This window comes from Euleptes europaea, chromosome 4 (assembly GCF_029931775.1).
Source record: "Euleptes europaea isolate rEulEur1 chromosome 4, rEulEur1.hap1, whole genome shotgun sequence".
NCBI lineage: Eukaryota > Metazoa > Chordata > Lepidosauria > Squamata > Sphaerodactylidae > Euleptes > Euleptes europaea.
Genome location: NC_079315.1, coordinates 2,460,906 through 2,481,009, shown reverse-complemented (window position 1 = coordinate 2,481,009; position 20,104 = coordinate 2,460,906). Strand labels below are relative to the sequence as shown.

Here is a 20,104-nt window from a genome sequence, read left to right as displayed (position 1 = left end):
TTCTCTCCTCCCCCTCCAAAAACTATTGCTTTGATGGGGGGCGGGCGGGTAGAGCCTGAGATGGGCTTCTTCCCTGGCCTTGAAGGGTAAGGAGGAGGGGGATAAAGAGGGATTCTGCCTACCTGCTCTCCTCTTGTCTCCTTTTCTCTACCCTTTCCCGTTAATGACCTTTTTAATTTACTTCCTTGCCCAGGTTTTGCTGAATTTTTGCATCACTTGCTGCCAAAGGGGTCCTTAATGCCCCCCCCCACCCCAAATCTGACATTGTTATTCCAGCACTGTTGCATTCGGTGGGATTTCTTTACAAGCCTGGGAGGAGGAGGGAGGGCTGTCTCTCTTTCTCTCTCTCTGCCTGCCTAACCCCCCCCAAAAATACCTCAATGCTTCCTGCTTGCTCTGCAGGATTAGGTTGCAAAAATGCCCCTCCCCACCCTCCTTTCTGCCTTCTTCTCCCCAGGCAGAGAATATCCTTCAGCGTGCGGGATCCGGCCCCCCCTGCGGGGCATGCCTTTGCAGAGAAGGAGGGAGGCGGAAGGGCTTCTGGAGCGGGTGGAGCATGCGGGAGAGAGGGGTCAGGGTTGGTTCTCTAAAATGGCCGTGCCGAGCAGTGCCTCTTGCATTAGCTGCGAAATAACGCCGGCTAGCCTCTTTCCTTTTCCCCCTGTCTAGCAGCAGTATCTACCAGGCTCTAGACTGACTTTCATATTTGGGGTAGTAGTAGCAAAGAGAAAGAGTCCAGTGGCACCTTGAAGTAGGGGGTTTCAAACATACGGCCCAGGGGCCGGATCTAGCCCTTGTAACAGTTGACTTCTACACCCCTGCCTTAACCGCTGCACCACACTGGCTCTTGCGCTTTCAGTAATGAATTGAAATAGCCTGAGAAAGGACTCTATATCAGGGGTGTCACACATGAGCCGGATCCAGCGCCTTGAGGGCTCTTATCAGGCCTGTGAGGCAGCCCCCCCCCCCCAGTCTCGATCTGGGATAGCGAGTCTTGGCCTGGCCCGACCAAGTGACATTTATGTCATATCTGGCCCTCGTAACAAATGAGTTTGACACCCCTGCCTTAAAGACTTAACATTTCTGGCAGGTTATGATCTTTTGCGAGTCACGTCTCACTTCTTCAGATGCAGTTGGAACGTGTGTCCATCTGTCCTTAAGTAGAGAAGAGTAAATTCATATTTGGTGTGGTGGACCTGTCCATGATGAACACAGGGCCATTTTTTTTTACTTGGGATAGAAGAGACAAATATGTTGCAGTGTTTGCAAGGGTAGAATTGAAAAAGGCGCTGCTGAATTGCCTGTGCCCCCCACCCCAAGAATATTGTTAACTTCAGTTGCAAATGTGTGTATCTTACTTATTTTTAATGCATTCCCCCCCCCCCCCCGTTTTATAGATCCTCTAGATTGGACTAAGTAGCCATGTCTTTTAATCCAGCATGTCAGCACCCACCGAGACGTAAGTAGGGAGGATTGAAGGAAGGCCGTTGAAGTAACAACTAACACGTTAAGTTATAGTTAACAAAGTTTTAAGAAAGATTAATATCTAACACCGTGGATCACCTGTCGTCAGATGAGTGTCCATCCCACACCATTAACCATGTTGAATAAATACCTGGCTGATGCACACTCAAGCTTCTTTTACATATTATTTAAATGCAGTCTTTTATGCACGTTGCTTATTATGATGGAATTGTAGATACGTAACCTAAGAATTCCTTAGGGGTACTTTAAGATAAGGGTGTGGAGGAGTTTGAAAGAATAACTTAAGGGAAAGGTGTGGTATAATCCTTGAAATCTTTTAAGCTTGTAGTTTAATTACTGGTGCTGTGCTTGTCTGCTCTAGTGAGGTTGGGTTCATGAAGAGGGTTTTCTCCCTCCCCCACCCTGTTCTTGAGCTTCTTTTCTTAACGTATATAACTGAGGTAGAGGTGGGGCCATTTTCCTCTCTGTTCTGTAAAAAAATAATTGAGGCGCAACTGCCGTCCTGCTGCTGAACACGTGGAGTTGGAAGGCGCTTCTGACGGTTCCAGCGGGATTTCCTGCCGAGCGGCTGTTCTTGTGCCAATTTCACCTTGCAAATATGTAAAGTGTACATTTTTGGAAGTAAAAGAGTGGTATGCAGGATGGCTTGAAAACCCTTTTCAATTGGATTGGAATTTTATACACTGGGAGGGATGGAAGATGGTGCCTGTCCAGCCCTGCGTAGCAGCTACTCTTATGGGATGGCTACTTTGAGATTTGAATGAAGGCTGAGGGCGGGCCGGAGCCCCATCTGTCTTCTACAGAGACCTGCCAGTGACCCTGTTGCTCCTCCCTCTGAATTTCCAGCTTAAAGGGAGGGGGTGAAGATTGTGGCCTTCTGCTATCTGTGGCCTCCAGTTGTCGATCTCTACTGGGTAGGAAGGGAGCTGTCATGGCCTCCTCTAGCATATTTGCTGTCCCGGTTGATAAAACTAGAAACTACCGCACTGATCAGCATGTCTGTTTCTAATACATCAAATATGCAGATATTTTCAAGTCGAAACGAGCTCCATGGGGAGAGGCCTTTGCTCAGTGGTAGAGCATCTGCTTGGCATGCAGAAGGTCCCAGGTTCAATCCCTGGCACCTCCAGTTAAAAAAACGAGGCAAAGTAGATGATGTGAAAGACCTCTGCCTGAGACCCAGGAGAGCCGCTGCCGGTCTGAGTAGACAATACTGACTTTGATGGACCAAGGGTCTGATTCAGTATATGGCAGCTTCATGAGTTCAAAAACATGGCACAAATTCTTCTAGATGATGACCGTGTGGCTGAATTTTTTTTCTGCTGCTGCACTGTAAAGGATGGTGGTTCAGCCCACAGATTGCAGAGAAAAATCTGGAGCCTCTCCTTGCGAGCTGTATACATTGGGTCAAGCATAGTAAAAGCTTTCAGCCTGCTTGTGCTTCCTTTGTAAATTGGGAGGGTCGCATTTTAGCGTTTCTGTGCCCAGTGTAGCAGATAGAGACAAAGGCCTTTGTGGTCAGGGGAACAACACTGAGGAGTTGAAATACCACTGATGCATGAATAGTACAATCCCACTTGTGTTAGCGCCACCCGTAGGTTACGCTAAGGTTCGGCCCTTGGTGCTTTTGTCCCAAGTCAAATAGCCAGACACACAAACCAGTTAAGAAAAAAGATTTATCGTGCATAATAGGACACTGCCAGCTACTCAATGGGTTGCTAAGAGTGCGCATTTGACACGAGCATAATGTCACCTTATATAGCTTTTCGCTGGTGTGTAGTAATACAACTATATGACTTGCACGTGACTTATAGCAGTACGTGACAAAAACGTACTAGTGACACCTGAGTTAGTATAATCAATATTGTACTGTGGACTGGCGATACATTGGTTGTTGGGGTCTTCTTTGAAATACGTGGACAACCTTGAGAATGTGTGGTCTACTGTTATGCATAGAAATCAGATTGCCATCATTGCTTTAAGACATACATTCTTCTAGTATAGCCTCTGGATACTCACTGTCCTTGTGAGGTTCCATAAACAATATGCCTTAGATCTCTGTTGGCGCTATAGGCCTTGTTATTTACAACAGCTCCCTGTGGCATTTTCTCAAGGAATCTTTCCTGTCACCATTCTTTCCCATAACATTCCCGCTCAGTAGGGCAGAGTGTAATCAAAGCATGGATTAATACAAAATCTAATACAGAAAAGGATTGATTCAAGATCTAATATGGCATGTCCCCTATCACTTGCACAGGTTCATATTACAGACCAATATGGTGGCTGAAGAGGAAATGAAATTAATGCTAAATATCTGGCCTAAAACCTTTTGACCTCTGATTTTAGGGAACTTTCTTATACTCAAGCAGTTTTAGCTATGGTAGATTGTTGCGTAACACTCCCCTTCCCCCCACTCCATTATGCTTAGTAGGATTCCACTGGAGGAAAAATTTGGTGGTTTCCATTCCCTTCTGTGATTTCTAAAATGTCACAAATGAAGCGGCACTTGGATTCGGAGCATAGCTGTTTGAGCTAAGCTGTGACCAGTGTGTAAGAGGTCAGACATAACTCCCTGTTTGTAGACGCAGGGGTTGAAATATTGCAACTTTGATTACTTGCAAACATGTATAATTTCAACTGTTTCCTAAGTTACCCCTCCAGCCCCATGTCGTTTTTTTTGGGGGGGGGGAATAGCTTTTTATAACAGTTTTCAGCTGTTATGGCTGTAGAGAGATAGCCGTGTGATAGCCAAAATCACTAGGAGATGGAAAGCATTGAACACATGAAGCTGCTTTATACTGAATCAGACCCTGGGTCCATCGAAGTCAGTATTGTCTACTTAGATGGACAGCGGCTGTCCAGGGTCTCAGGCAGAGGTCTTTCCCATCACCTACTTGTCTAGTCCCTTTAACTGTAGAAGCCGGGGATTGAGCATGGAGCCTTCTGCAAGCCAAGCAGATGCTCTACCATTGAGCCACAGTCAAAACCTCTGCCTACCCCTGTGATAAGACTGTTCAACCATAGGATTGCACCACATACTTGATAATTGTGGGTGGTATCACCCAGTAGGGTGGTTTGATATAAATCACCATCACTGCAGTCTTGTACCCAGTTAAGGCTGTTTAAGCCCCACTGAGCTCAATAGTATTTAAGCAGCCCAACTGAATGCAGGGCTGCTGCCCAAAAGAAAAGAACAATTTAAATGATTTATGTCATGTTCCTCATTTGCACTTCAGACATTTCCTAAACAGAAGTGCACACTAATTGGCCAATACAACATGTTGATTTGTAAAGGAGTGCTTAAATTCCTTTTTGGTTTCGTTTTAAACTTTAAATTCCTTGTTTTCCTGCTGTCCTTTTCCTGTATTCATGTACCAAGACTTTTCAGCAGTTGACTAATTGATACTGGTTGTGGAACATCCCTACTTAGCTACTGCTCACGGGAGTAGCGGTATAACTTACACCTAAATATATCAGGCAGTTTAGTCCATGGGGCTCGTCGTTAGAGCTCTTAGTGCTGAACTGACTTTGCCCCCTTCATTGATAGTCATGGGGGCGCCCCGTGCAGTCCTTTGTTACGTTAGCAGTGTTTAGGAGCTCGGCTGTATCACAAAATAAAATGGTTCTCTTATGAGGTAGCAGAGCCTAGAGGAGATTGGATTTTACTTGAATCATGCAATAGATTTGCAGCCATTGCTGAAATCTGGTGCGGGGCTGGCTCACGGCTTTGTCCGATGTGGACATCTGCTTTGTAGGGACTTAGTGTCTGGAGCGGCAGGAGGCGAGTTCTGTACAACCTATCAAACAAATGCCGCTTGAATAATCTTAAAGCAATATTTTTTAACGTTTCTGTTTGGGGCCGAACTTTGTGAGCTGAGCTAATCATATATTTTTACATACTGGTATAAAATCATGTTTTAAGTTTCTTGGTGGGTGGGTGGGTTTGTGAGTGTTTTTTGGGGGAAATGCACTGGACGCGCACGTGCTGCGTTTATCTGTCAAATAACCTGGCATGTCAGCCCGAATAGCATGGTTTTCTGTCATCTGCCATTTTTGATGCTTAGAAATATGGACCTGTATTAAGGCTACCAAGCCCCTGGTTGGAGCGGGTAAATCCTTGCTCTGAGCTGTTCAAGGATTTTTAAAAAAACCAAAAAACAGTGTCATGCATGTGATGATGTCACTTCCGGTGAAAACCTGGAAGCAATGGCAGTAGCTCTAGGAATTGCCATGAACTCTGGCTTTACCATAGAGTTTCCAGTGATTTCTAGAGCTACTGCTTTAGCCTCTGGGTTTTTTTCCTGGACGTGATCATGCTCACTCTGCTGCCCTCCCCCTGGTTAAAAGGCTTGGCCCGGCGTCTCTGTTCTGTATCTTTGCTCAGCAAAGTTTGAAGCCTTCCTCCAGCTTTGGCAGCTCTCCTGCCAGCAGCGCGGAGTGGCAGAACATGAGCTGTTGGAATAGTGTACCGTGTTTGATTTCAGGGTCCGTTTTGTTGCATCCCAAACTTTTTGTTTTACTTTAGAATAAAATGCCGATTAAAATTATGGCACGTGAGTGGCTTGTGCCTAATTTTCCTCTGTGTGAATGTCTGTTAGATAATGCAGCACAACTAGAGCTCATATCTGCTTGGTTTTTGTAAAAAAATTTACTTCTGTATTAACATTCCCATTATCACTGTGTCTCCGTAGCTCCAATGGCGATCCCGCCGCCCTACGCCGACCTCGGCAAATCTGCCAGAGATGTCTTCAACAAAGGATTTGGTACGAGTGGTGCTTCTCGTGAATATGTGTTCTTAATTTGTTACGCCGAGTCTGTTGCTAATAATCCCTGGTTTCGTGCTCCCAAAAACAATTTTGGGAGAAGGGGGATTCTTTTGATTCTCTGTACATGGCTTAAGGGTAAGGGGGGGCGGGCAAAGAGAATCTGCTCTGTTCCTCATCGAATGCCACTGCGGGATTCCTTCCCCAGTCTACAGATTCATTCATGCAGTAGTAGGTTGAAGACATAAAACTGAATGCAAAGGTCCCCATCTCTGCTCACCTGGGGAAACCCGTCATAGGCGTTTGGGTTGAGGGTTCCCAAAAAGCAATGCGGTGGGGGGGGGAGTGTTGCGAGCGTGAGAAGTTGCTGTGTGTGGGCAGATGCTGCTTTGTGCTTCAAGGGCCACAGATGCTTATTTTCTTTTCCCTTGAAAAAGAAGGGGCCTTGCTAGGGAAAAAAACGAGAGAGAGCCGGTGCTTTAGCTGGTGGGATCAGTGTGCCAGATTCTGACATCTGGCCTCGGCTGCTTTCGTAAAAGTCATCTGCTCCCAAATACCCCTTGCGCACTACTATGAGCTGTTGGTAAAAGCTTCCCTGTAGGGATGGGAGGAACATCTGGGTCGCACTTGGCTGGATTCTGGCAGAGCGTGGAACTTATTTCCCTCCATTCCACTGTTACTCAGAAATGGGCTGCAGAAGCTGGAATGGCTTCTGATGGTTTCTGCAACTGAGGGGGTGGGTGGGTGGCAGTGGTAACTTTGCCTTGCTGGATAAACATTTTTCAGAGCCTCAGTGGAACAGGCTTCCTCAGGAGGTGGTGAGCTCTCTTTCTCTGGAGGTTTTTAAGCAGATAGCTGATTAATAATGTTTTAAGTAAGTTTATGATTTTGTGTTGGGCCTTGTTCATAGCTGTCCTGGGCCGCATGCGGCCCGGGGGCCACAGTTTGGACAAGCCTGGCCTAGAGTATCCCTGACAAGTGCTTGTCCAGCCTCTGCTTAAAGACTGCCAAGAAGGGGAGCTCACCACCTCCCTAGGGAGCTGATTCCGTTGTTGAACAACTCCTACTGCAAAAACATTTCCCTAATATCCAGCCGGTACCTTTCCGCCCTCAATTAAAACCCATTATTGCGAGTCCTATCCTCTGCTGCCAACAGGAACAGCTCCCTGCCCTCCTCTAAGTGACAGCCCTGCAAATACTTAAAGAGAGCAATCGTGTCCCCCTTCTACCTCCTGCAGAATGAACATTGCCAACTCCCTCAGCCTTTCCTCGTAGGGCTCAGTCTCCAGGCCCCGAATCATCCTCGTTGCTCTCTGCACCCGCTCTATTCTGTCCACATCCTTTTTGGAGTGAGGCCTCCAGAATTGCACACAGTACTCCAGTTGTGGCCTGACCAATGCAGTGTACAGCGGGACTATGACATCCTGCGATTTGGATGTTATGCTTCATTCCTGCTTGCTGTGTGCCGTTTTAAGACTTCAGTTTGGGGTGCCCAGGAAGAAAAGGGAGATAAAATCCCTTAGGCACGGAGGGACACCCCTTGTGGGATGACCCAGTTAAGAGTCAGTGCTTGTGAGACGTGCGTAAAGTATGCTTTAGTAACTTCTGTTCTTTCTGTCAAGGTTTCGGCCTTGTGAAACTGGATGTGAAAACGAAATCTGCAAGCGGAGTGGTAAGTGCTGACAGTGTGATAATTGAAATACTGGTGACTGAGCTTGTGAATTTGGTGGGAGGGATGTAATCCTCCCCATGCACAACCTTTTTGCTAGGGGGCTCCAACCAGGCTGCTACGGGAAGTGGCTTTCCGACCATCTCATGGCCACGCGAGAAGCTAAATCTAGGTGGTGGGAGGTGGTTGCTACCTTAGCCGTTTTTCTGCCTCTACTTTTATCACAGATACGAGTGTAAGGACATATGGAAAGTCAGAGATGCTACAGTGAGGGCCATTCCATGCCTTACTTGGCAGTAAATTCAGTTTTGCAGGAAGTTGCGTTTGACAGAGCCAGCATGGTGTCGTGGTTAAGAGCGGTGGTTTGGAGCGGTGGAGTCTGATCTGGAGAACTGGGTTTGATTCCCCCACTCCACATGCGCAGCGGAGGCTAATCTGGTGAACTGGATTTGTTTCCCCACTCCTTCACATGAAGCCAGCTGTGTGACCTTGGGCTAGCCACAGCTCTGTTCATGGTACCAGTAGCAGTGGTCTAATCTCTTGAGCACTTTCAGCCCCACCTACATCACAGGGTGTCTGTTGTGGGGAGGGGAAGGGAAGGTGATTGAACGCTGGTCTGATTCTTTCTTAAGTGGTAGAGAAAGATGGCATATAAAAACTATTCTTTTTTTTCATTGCTACAAGTGCTGGCTCTTGAGCGTACCAATGCATTTTCATGGAATATCTTTGAGAAAGATGATGTGTAAAGTAGCCCCATGTTATATAATTTAGCCACAGTGCAATTTGTGCCTTATCTTTGTGAGTCTGTGAGTTCTTCAAACAAATTCTGTGCCTACATATAAGCAGTAAAAGAAATGACACCAAACGGGTTGAGATTATCCTGGCCTTCCTGATGGTAGTAATTTGTAGCGAATTGCATTGAATTGTAATCTGGCCATTCCAGAAAATGCAGCTTTTATTGGCAGCTCGGTGAGTCCAGCTGTTCCTTGCCATCCCTCTTTGGTTTGCCGAACTCAGAAATAACCTGGCATGCCTTTATCTTTGTTAGGAGTTCTCGACCGCTGGCTCATCGAACACAGACACGGGGAAAGTGAACGGGAGCTTGGAGACCAAATACAAGTGGACCGAGTACGGGGTGACTTTCACAGAAAAATGGAACACGGACAACACTCTGGGAACAGAAATGGCGATTGAAGATCAGGTAAATGAGTTCTTAGTCAATCTGTAGTTGACAAGGAAAGCATTTGCAGCTCTTCATTAACCACTTTCCCCTCCCTAAATCAGATTGCCAAAGGTTTGAAGTTGACATTTGACACGACCTTCTCACCAAACACAGGGTAAGTTTCTTTTTTTGATCTTCCTCACTGAAACGTTTGTGTGTGTGTCCTGTGCGTGGGCATCCTGCGAGGCAAGAGACTGGTGAGCGGGGCCCCGTGTGTGTGCTGTCATCTTGAGAACACACCCGGGTGCCTTTGACAGTTTCGCTTTCCTTATCCTCGCCCTGTCAGGCCTCAAGGGGAAACCAAATCCTTCCCGTCTCCGAATAACCACTTAGAGCAGCGGTTCTCACAGGGTGAGGTAGCTGATTCCTGTGGCGGGATGACCCTGCTGGCCCTTACCGGCCCGTCTAGGCATCCGACAACTGTATCAAGTCTCCACCCAGTGCCCCCCGCCTCCCGCTGTCACTTTACTCTCAGGCCATTTATACCCGGGAGGTTTTGCCTTGGGTTTGCCGCTCTCTAGATGCACATTTTCCCCATCCGAATTCTCAAAACTCTGCATGGGGGCTTATTGTTGAGTTCTGAGAATACGGATGGGGGGGAACTGTGCATTTAGAGAGCGGCAAATCCAAGGCAAAACCTCCCATGCATAAATGGCCTGAGAGGGGTTTCCTCTCTTGCTCCTCCTTTGGTATGCTGCCATCAAGTGGTTCATTTAGGGATTACCTGCCAAGAGGACAAGTGCTCTTATTAGCATTGCCGTTCTAAGGATCCACCGAGTGCCGTTGTCTTCTGCTAGAAGAAGAGGAGTTGGTCTTTATACCCCGCTTTTCTCTGCCTTTAAGGAGTCTCAAAGCGGCTTACAATCGCCTTCCCTTCCTCTCTCTACAACAGATACCTTGTGAGGTAGGTGGGGCTGAGGGAGTTTGGAGAGAACTGTGACTAGCCCAAGGTCACCCAGCAGGCTTCATGTGGAATCGAACCCGATTCTCCAGATTAGAGTCCGCCGCTCATGTGGAGGAGTGGGGGATCGAATCTGGTTCTCCAGATTAGAGTCTGCTGCTCTTAGTCACTATACCACCACACTGGTAACTGATTAGCACTGGGACAGCTTACCACATTTGTGCACTCCTAGGGAAATGGCAACTTAGTAATTGAGTGTCAAAGAACCTTGTCCTGACATCTCCAGGACTATGCAGTCTATTCCCTTGCGCACCCAAGTCTCTATGCCGCTTCTAGTTGTCAGAGTTCCCCCAGGGTGCGAGCTGACCATTTCACTGTCTGTGGCTGTGATCATTTCCAAAGCTTTGATGTCAGTACTTGGGCGGTATTCAGAAGAAATTGACTTCCCCCTTCCTGCTTGTCTTCTGCCAGGGGAAAGAAACACTTTTAGAGCAACATGGGGGTTGTGTAAAGCCCAGACCCTGAAATAAAATGAATTTCTTCACAGCTCCTAACAGCACTTTCCATGGTTAGAATCATAGAATCATAGAATTGGAAGGGACCACCAGGGTCATCTAGTCCAACCCCCTGCACAATGCAGGAAATTCACAACTACCTCCCCCCCCCACATCCTTAGTGACCAGAAGATGGCCAAGATGCCCTCCCTCTCATCATCTGCCCAAGGTCATAGAATCATGCTTGTTGACAGATGGCCATCTAGCCTCTGCTTAAAAACCTCCAGGGAAGGAGAGCTCACCACCTCCCGAGGAAGCCTGTTCCACTGAGGAACCACTCTAACTGTTAGAAAATTCTTCCTAATGTCTAGATGGAAACTCTTTGGATTTAATTTCAACCCGTTGGCTCTGGTTCTCACTGGGAAGTTAGAATTCACCTTTCTTTCAAAGAATTTCACCTGTAAAATGTGCTAGCCTCAGTTGCTCTCAGGAAAAACAAATACTTGTGAGCTCATTTCTTAGATAGCAAGGGAGAGGGCCATAATTGTTTAAGCAAAAATACATTCTCATACCTAACAGATGCAAAGCAAAGGATGACCTAACTAGCAGGAGTATAACCTCCTTATACTGGGAATGAGATCATTACTACTGCGACAGGGGTGTCACGCAGGAAACACAATCTAGTTGAGTCTTATGATATATTGCCTCCCCCCATGTCTGTCATCACCATGTACAGATGTTTTTCCAGGACTGCAGTTGTGTCCAGCGTTTTCTTGTACTTCATCCTACAGACCATCTCCTTTATTTCCCTGCCAGCAGATGAGGCCTGATGAAGCTCTGGTGTTCCAGCGCAATAATAAACCTTGCATGAAAAACAAAACCCACTTTTTTTTTCCAGGAAGAAGAGCGGCAAGATAAAGTCTGCCTATAAGCGGGAATGCGTAAACATTGGGTGCGACGTTGACTTTGATTTTGCTGGCCCTGCCATCCACGGCGCGGCCGTCCTTGGTTACGAGGGTTGGCTCGCTGGTTACCAAATGACCTTCGACAGTGCCAAATCCAAGCTGACGAGAAATAATTTCTCTGTGGGTTACAAGACCGGGGACTTCCAACTGCACACCAACGTGTAAGTATTCAGCGGAAGTTGACAAAGCAAAGGCACAGGCAAAAAACTCCTGAACTTCACATGTAAGAAAATACTGTTGGAGTCGCGGCATCGTTTAACTGGAATAAAAAAATGCCTGCGGTAATTTGTAGCTTCTACTCAAGTGTATTGTGCAAGGCTTGGAAGTCTATGGACTTGAGTTAGGTGAGATGACAAACCAAATGTTCCCATGGTTTAATCCTGGTTTATAGGCAGTGTAGCAAACTACCATTCCCTTGCATACAAACCAAGGAATGCAAACCATGGTTTAATCCTGGTTTATAGGCAGTGTAGCAAAGACGTGCCATAATTTGGTCATATCAATCTTACCATTTGTCAGTGCTTTTACTTGAATGTCAAAAGTTGCTTTCATGACCATTTGAGTCACAGTAAAGATTCTGAATGTTGCACTTGGTTGTACCATAACACTTCTTGTAAAGCAAACTGTTCCCCATATTGACCCGTACTGATTTGAACTTGATAGAGGGGAAAGCTAAAAAAAAAAGTGTTCTTGTGGGATTTTATTTTACAACCTGACTTTAAACGTTTACTATAAAAAATGTTTTCCAGCAATGACGGGTCAGAATTCGGGGGCTCGATTTACCAAAAAGTCAGCGACAAACTTGAGACCGCGGTCAATCTCAACTGGACAGCAGGCAGCAATAGCACTCGGTTCGGAATCGCGGCAAAATACCAGCTGGATTCCACTGCTTCTGTTGCGGTGAGTAGAGCCGCCATTGTGGGTATTGATCCACAAAATGTTTTGCTTCTTCCGTCCTGCAGTTCCTCTTAAGTGGCTCATTCTCAGCTGCACGTGCCCCCCGCCGTAAGGCTTGGTGGTCTTGGACGGATACTTCGTCACATGGTTTGCTCTGTCCTGGGAGCCTCTGGCACAGCTGCAGGGCTGAGCTATGAATTGGGACGTCTCTGGCTCTGCTGGCTGGGCTGGGTGGCGTTATTGTGAAAAGTTGATAAAATGGGTAATGGAAATTGTTCTTCTAACTGAAGGGCAAGTGCTTGGTGGTTCTGCTCTGAGTGATAGCGTTGGACGGGTCACTTACCATTCTTGCCTCCCCTCCTACAAAATGGGAATGTATTCTTATTTATTTTTCCCCTTAAATGTATACCCCGCCCTTTCCCTGGCAAAGGGAATGTGACCTACCTGAACAGCAGTGATGGAGAGAGAGGGCCATGGAGTACTTTGCATGTTAGAAATGCTTTTGAAAAGTATCAATGGGATAAGAACATTAGAAAGGCCATGCTGGATCAGACCAAGGTCCATCCAGTCCAGCCATCTGTCCACACAGTGGCCAACCAGGTGCCTCTAGGAAGCCCACGAACAGCAGCATTATCCTGCCTGTGTTCCAAAGCACCTAATGTAAGAGGCATGCTTCTCTGACCCTGGAGAGAATAGGTATGCATCATAACAATATAAAAAAGGCCATGCTAGATTTGACCCAGGCCCATCAAGTCCAGCAGTCTGTTCACAGAGTGGCCAACCAGGTGCCTCTAGGAAGCCCACAAGCAAGAAGACTGGAGCAGCATTTATCCTGCCTGTATTCCACAGCACCTAATATAATAGGCCTGCTCCTCTGATCCTGGAGAGAATAGGTATGCATCATGACTAGTATCCATTTTGACTAGTAGCTATGGATAGCCCTGTCCTCCATGAACATGTCCACTCCCCTCTTCAAGCCTTCAAGTTGGCAGCCATCACACAGGATTACTGACCTTCTACCTTCAATTGAGGCTTTTTCCTTTATTGTTTTGCAGGCAAAAGTGAACAATTCTAGTCTAGTTGGAGTTGGCTACACCCAGACCCTGAGGCCCGGTAAGTGGATACTTGTCATAAGACTGAGGTGACATGAGAACCATCTTCAAGTCCTTGAAGGGCTGTTACATAGAGGAGGATGCAAAGTTGTTTTCTGTTGCCCCAGAAGGTCAGAGCAGAACCAACAGGTTGAAGTTAAATCAAAAGAGTTTCCGTCTAGAGACTAGTCATTAGGAAGAATTTTCTAACAGTCAGAGTGGTTCCTCGGTGGAACAGGCTTCCTCGGGAGGTGGTAAATGCTCTTTCCCTGGAGGTTTTTAAGCAGAGACTAGATAGCCATCTGTCAGCAATGCTGATTCTATGACCTTAGGCAGATGATGAGAGGGAGGGCATCTTGGCCACCTTCTGGGCATGGAGTAGGGGGTCACTGGGGGTGTGCGGGGGAGGTAGTTGTGAATTTCCTGCATTGTGCAGGGGGTTGGACTAGATGACCCTGGTGGTCCCTTTCAACTATGATTTTAAAGGGTGGGCTTGAATGCCTTCAACCTCTGCTTCGGCTGGGGATGAGGATTCGGCGGGGCAGGGATGACGCAGGGAGGGTCTGCCTGAGGTTGGCTCCTAATCGTTTGGCTGTGTTCACTCGCAGGTGTGAAGCTGACTCTCTCTGCCCTGATAGACGGAAAGAACATCAACGCCGGCGGCCATAAACTTGGTCTTGGCCTGGAATTAGAGGCTTAAAGGGAGTTGAAGCTGCCGCAGGAAACGGGATATCGGGAAGAATATGGCCTTAAAAAACGTAATTCCAGTGTGACCCAGAGGTTTTTTCCCCCCTCCCTCTTCGGCGGGATGGCCTAGAACAAAGAGCTGTATTCGGAGTATTTAGGCAGTTCCCTTGTTAGCTGGTTTTTAGTTTAAATTGGTTACCTACCTAGTTCTTAACTCTGCATAAGTGCAGTCACTACACGATACATTATTTAAATGTATTTAACTGTTGAATGTGCTACCCACCAATAATGAAATAGACTTTATGACAAAACCTGTACAAACGTGTGCATGTTACGTTTCTTTTAACACGTGAGATATCACCATTGGAATAACGAAGCAGATCAGTGGAAGTCCCGAAACGTGAGGTCAACAGTTTTTGTTTTTTTTTGTTTAAAGATTACCTTAAATTAGAAATACTTTTTGGTATCCCAAGGCAATTTCAGAATTATGAATAAAACAAATACACACACATTCTTGTGCCTCCAGATATTTTAAATATAAGTTGCTGAGAAGAAGGACAACACGTGAGCCTTCACAGCCCCCCCCCCCAAAGTTTCTTTCGGTTCATCCACACACTGTACCTCCTGGCCCTTCTGTTTTAAATCCTGTGAGTTGAATCTTGTAAAGTCCACTCAGTGGGGGTGTTTTGAGGAGGAAGAGGGGTATGGCTGGGCCACACAATCCTCTTTGGTTCTGGAAGAGCTTTCTCGTCTGGGAAAATCACATTTCCTGCTTCTCTGTTGGCCTTGATCAGAACTGGGGCGCTCTAGTAACCTAGTTAAATTGTGGAACTCCCTGCCCCAGGATGTGGTGATGGCTGCCAACTTGGAAGGCTTTAAGAGGGGAGTGCACATGTTTGTGGAGGAGAGGGCTATCCATGGCTACTAGTCAAAAGGGATACTAGTCATGATGCATACCTATACTCCCCAGTCTCAGAGGAGCATGCCTATTATAGTAGGTGCTGTGGAACACAGGCAGGATGGTGCTGCTGCAGTTGTCATGTTTGGGGCTTCCTGGAGGTACCTGGTTGGCCGCTGTGTGAACAGACTGCTGGACTTGATGGGCCTTGGTCTGATCCAGCATGGCCTTTCTTATGTTGTTATAATGCACACCTATTCTCTCCAGGATCAGAGGAGCAGGCCTATTATCTTAGGTGCTGTGGAACACAGGCAGGACGGTGCTGCTGCTGCAGTTGTCATGTTTGGGGGCTTCCTAGAGGCACCTGGTTGGCCGCTGTGTGAACAGACTGCTGGACTCGATGGGCCTGGGTCTGATCCAGCAGGACTTTTCTTATGTGCTGAGAATGCAGTGGGTTCCACGTAGCCAGTTTTGAGAGGGAAGCAAGTATCACCATCTTGAGGGAATTGCGGCACACTCTTGTAATCTCCTTCCTGTCCCATGGTAGGAGTCAGCCCCAGTTTTACTCGTGTGGGAAGAGGACCTTGATGCCCTTTGGTTTGGAGACCGTTGCCCAACTGGGTTCATCAGCGGCATTTACAACTCTGCTTGGTCCCGTTAGCAAGGTGTTGCTAATCCTCAGTCCGAATCCAACACTCCCCACCCCTTGGCGGTTGCATTTGGCCCCAGAGGAATCCCCTGGCCAAGTGGTGAGAGTCCTGGATTTGGACGGGGGATACCAGGCTCAAATCCCCATTCTGCTGGGAAGCTTACTGGGTAGGGTTTACATTTATGTACTTTATTTATACCTCACCTTTCTCCCCAACGGGCACTCAAGGCTTCCATAATTCTCTGTTTTACCCTCAGCAGCCCTGTGAGGTAGGCTAAGCTGAGAGGGTGTGACTGGCCCAAGGTCACCCAGCCAGCTTCCATGGCCAAGTAGGGATTCACACCTGATCCTCCCAGGTCCTAAGTCTGATGCTCCAACCACTACACCACAGTAGTCTGGACTTCACAGCAGTGTTGTGAGGGAGAAAGAAGAAGAGTTGGTTTTTATATGCTGACTTTCTCTACCACTTGAGGAAGAATCAAACTGGCTTACAATCACCTTCCCTCCCCCTCCCCTGTGAGGTAGGTGGGGCTGAGAGAGCTGAGACTAGCCCAAGGTCACCCAGCTGGCTTCGTGTGTAGGAGTGGGGAAACCAACCTGGTTCACCATATTAGCCTCCGTCACTCGTGGAGGAGTGGGGAATCGAACCCGGTTGTCCAGATCAGAGTCCACCGCTCCAAACCACTGCTCTTAACCACTACACCATGCTGGCCTTGTTTACATGGCCCTGAGCCCCGTATAAAAAAAAACTCCCAAAGGAACTCAAGACTTTGCCTCCTGTCCCCCGATGCTGTTGAACCACCAAGCAGGTATGAAACCTTCAGTCTTGTCCTCCAGAGAACCGGAAGCGCCCTTGGATTCCTCCAGCCCATTCTGTCAGCAAAGCTTCAACCCATCCAAAGTAGAAGCTAGTAAGGATTGCAAGTTCCCTGCTAAAGAGACGGGTTGTCTGAGCTGGTCTGTCCCCCTTCCCACTGCTACTCCAAAGGGCCAGCTGTCTTGGTCGATGCTGGTGGCACCACCTCTTGCATGGATACCTGGTCTGGACAGGCTGGGTTACCCATCCCACGTCCATCCAGAGGGCATCTGGTGTATTTGTGTTAAGTGCCGTCAAGTCGCTTCCAACTCATGGCGACCCTGTGAATCAATGTCCTCCAAAACGTCCTGTCCTTAACAGCCTTGCTCAGGTCTTGCAAACTGAGGGCTGTGGCTTCCTTGATAGAGTCAATCCATCTCTTGTTGGGTCTTCCTCTTTTCCTGCTGCCTTCAGCTTTTCCTAGCATGACTGTCTTTTCCGGTGACTCTTGCCTTCTCATAATGTGACCCAAATACGACAGCCTCAGTTTAGTCATTTTAGCTTCTAGGGTCAGTTCAGGCTTGACTTGATCTATAACCCACTGATTTGTTTTTTTGGCAATGCACAGTATCTGTAACACTCTCCTCCAATACCACATTTCAAAGGAGTCTACTTTCTTCCTATCAGCTTTCTTCAGTGTCCAGCTTTCACACCCATACATAGTAATAGGGAATATGATGGCATGAATTAAGTTGATCTTGGTGGCCAGTGACACATGAAGAATTTTTTCTGGCTCCTTCACAGCTGCCCTTCCCAGTCTCCATCTGATTTCTTGGCTGCAGTCTCCCTTTTGGTTGATGCCAAAAGGGCATATTTTGGGCATCTGGTAGTCATTCTCAATAGCAAGCCAAGGGGAGGCCCTCCGGGTCTGCTGCCATTCATGGTTGGGTATTGTGTGTTTATAACACCGTAGAAATCCTGTACAACTGGTGTTCCTAGTGGGGGCAAGCCAGTCCGGTTGTGAATGAGTGTACCCAGTGCCCGGAGGCAGTCCAGGTCAAGATGATCCAGCAGGGGATGGACGGTAGGGTTCAGAGGATCAGCCAGCAGCTCTCTGACCCGCCGCTGCACCTGTGGCAACCTTGGCATTGCCTTGCAAAGCCCGTGAGAAAGAGCCTATGAAGAAGAGAGAGAAGAAGAATTAAACCGGCTTACAATCACCTTCCCTTCCCCTTCCCTACAACAGGCACCCTGTGAGGTAGGTGGGGCTGAGAGAGCTCTAAGAGAGCTGTAGCTTGTCCAAGGTCACCCAGCTGCCTTTGTGTGTAGGAGTGGGGAAACCAACCCAATCCACCAGATTAGCCTCTGTAGCTCAGATGGAGGAGTGGGGAATCAAACCCAGCTCTCCAGGGTCTCAGGCAGGGGTCTTTCACATCACCTACCTGCTCAGTCCCTTTAACTGGAGATGCCGGGGATGGAACCTGGGACCTTCTGCATGCTAACCAGATGCTCTACCACTGAGCCACAGCCCAAAGAATGGACACATGAACACATGAAGCTGCCTTCTACTGAATCAGACCCTCAGTCCATCAAAGTCAATATTGTCTACTCAGACCGGCAGCAGCTCTCCAGTGTCTCAGGCGGAGGTCTTTCACATCACCTACCTGCCCGGTCCCTTTAACTGGAGATGCCGGGGATGGAACCTGGGACCTCCTGCACACCAAGCAGATGCTCTCCCACTGAGCCACACAGACCCTCCGGAAGGGGCTGTGAAGGGCAGGAAGCTTCCTTTTCTCCCTATGCGGCTGTTCTCCTTGACAAAGCAATCCTAGCTGGTAAATTGGCAAAAGGGGGACAGAAGTCATTTAAGCTTAGCAGAGACTCCAAACTGGCATCTTGACTGCTTGTAGTTAAATGGCTAAAGATCCCTCTGCATTAGTCTTACTAGAAACCATTGCTGTTAGAGGTTTGCAATACTTTGTAACCCCCCACTCCTGATTGACTTAATAGATATATGTATTTGTAATCTGCTTTGAGCCCTAGCGAGCCATTACTTATTTATCGGAAGAAATGGTGGGGTTGGCCTGAGTAGAAAAAGTTTGAGACACGGGGTTGTCAAGTGCAGCGTAGGCCAGTTATAATGTGGAGCAATCGTGCCATCTGGTGGGGGGTTCCGCTTAACTGTAACAGAGCCTGCAAGACTAGGGGGAAGATGTCTGTTTCTTGATGAAGGGTGTTTGTTACCGACATCTGCTTATATTTGACGATGCTCTGTTTGCTCTGACTCAGAAAAGCAGGCTAATGGTCATGTCAAGAATGTACGTGCAAAAAAAGCATGTTTCTGTTGGTAACCTAAACTGATATAATTCTAGCGGGGATGATGTTAAGTCTATAGCAGCAATAATTAACATAAGAACATAAGGAAGACCAAGGTCCATCAATCCCAGCAGTCAGTTCACACAGTGGCCAGCCAGGTGTCTCTAGGAAGCCCTCAAGCAAGATGACTGCAGCAACATTGTCCTGTCCTGCATTCCACAGCACCTAATAGGCATGCTTCTCTGTTGCTGGAGAGAATAGGTATGAATCATGACTAGTAGCCATTTTGACTAGTAGCCATGGATAGCCCTCTCCTCCAAGAACGTGTCCACTCCCCTCTTAAAGCTTCCAAGGTGGCAGCCATCACATCCTGGGGCAGGGAGTTCCACATTTTGACTATGCGTTGTGTGAAGAAATACTTCCTTTTGTCTGTTTTGAATCTGTCACCCTCCAGCTTCAGCAGATGACCCCGTGTTCTGGCATAATTTTATAGACCTCTATCATGTCTCCCCTTACCCACCTTCTTTCCAAGCTAAACAGCCCTAAGCGTTTTAACCGCTCCTCATAGGACAGTTGCTCTGGCCCCCTGATCATTTTGGTTGCTCTTTTCTGCACCTTCTCAAGCTCTGCAATATCCTTTTAAGGTGTGGTGACCAGAACTGGACACAGAATTCCTAGTGTGGTCTCACCATAGATTTGTGCAAGAGGAGTGTTGTGGTGACACAATTCTGTTGCAGCATAAATTTACTTGGACTGTGAAAGATTCTTCTGAAATAAGAGCTTGTTCGTCTTTTAGGCCCTGCAAAGGCTCCTGTTTAAATGGAAGCAATGGTTAAGATGCCTTCACTCTTCAAACAGTGAACCCATGTTCTGTAGAGGAAGAAAGGGGGAGAAATAATAGGACAGGTAGACCCTGTGAGACGTTCACCTGAAGCAGAGCATGATGGAGCCCCCTGATGGAATCACTTGTGCCCTTGGTTTCGAAGAGGTTTCTCTAGAGGTATTTAATCCCAACGCACAATCCCACGGATGGTTTTGCATGCATCCCTTCTGGCCAGTGATGTCAAACTCCCAGAAATTTTGAGGGTTTAAAAAAAAAGAAAAAGAAAATGGAAATGTGGTTGAAAATTGAGATAGATGCAATATTTTGCTTCAAACCTAAAGTGTAATTTACAGTTTAGCATATAACACTGTATCATTTGGAATATTCTGTTCCTACCAGGGTTAAAAGTCTGCGGAGCCCAAGACACAAATGGGCCCAGGAGAGTCAG

At 47.3% G+C, this 20,104-nt stretch overlaps 1 protein-coding gene across 1 annotated transcript; it reads left to right on the top strand.

Annotated features, from left to right (window-relative positions):
• Window positions 1–1,422: 1,422 nt before the first annotated feature.
• On the top strand, window positions 1,423–14,485 carry VDAC2 (voltage dependent anion channel 2). The gene is made up of 9 exons (XM_056848446.1): window positions 1,423–1,459; window positions 6,177–6,248; window positions 7,871–7,920; window positions 8,966–9,118; window positions 9,202–9,254; window positions 11,433–11,660; window positions 12,249–12,399; window positions 13,452–13,509; window positions 14,096–14,485. Exons 1-9 carry the CDS (start codon window positions 1,423–1,425, stop codon window positions 14,185–14,187), a joined length of 894 nt encoding a protein of 297 aa, XP_056704424.1. The 3' UTR covers window positions 14,188–14,485.
• The last annotated feature ends 5,619 nt before the right edge of the window (window positions 14,486–20,104 follow it).

Excerpts from the sequence above, each read along its gene's own strand:
- VDAC2 (XM_056848446.1), top strand. The coding sequence starts at position 1,423 with ATGTCTTTTAATCCAGCATGTCAGCACCCACCGAGAC. Across the intron at positions 6,249-7,870 it reads TGTCTTCAACAAAGGATTTG|GTTTCGGCCTTGTGAAACTG; the intron begins GTACGAGTGGTG and ends CTTTCTGTCAAG. Across the intron at positions 12,400-13,451 it reads ATTCCACTGCTTCTGTTGCG|GCAAAAGTGAACAATTCTAG; the intron begins GTGAGTAGAGCC and ends ATTGTTTTGCAG.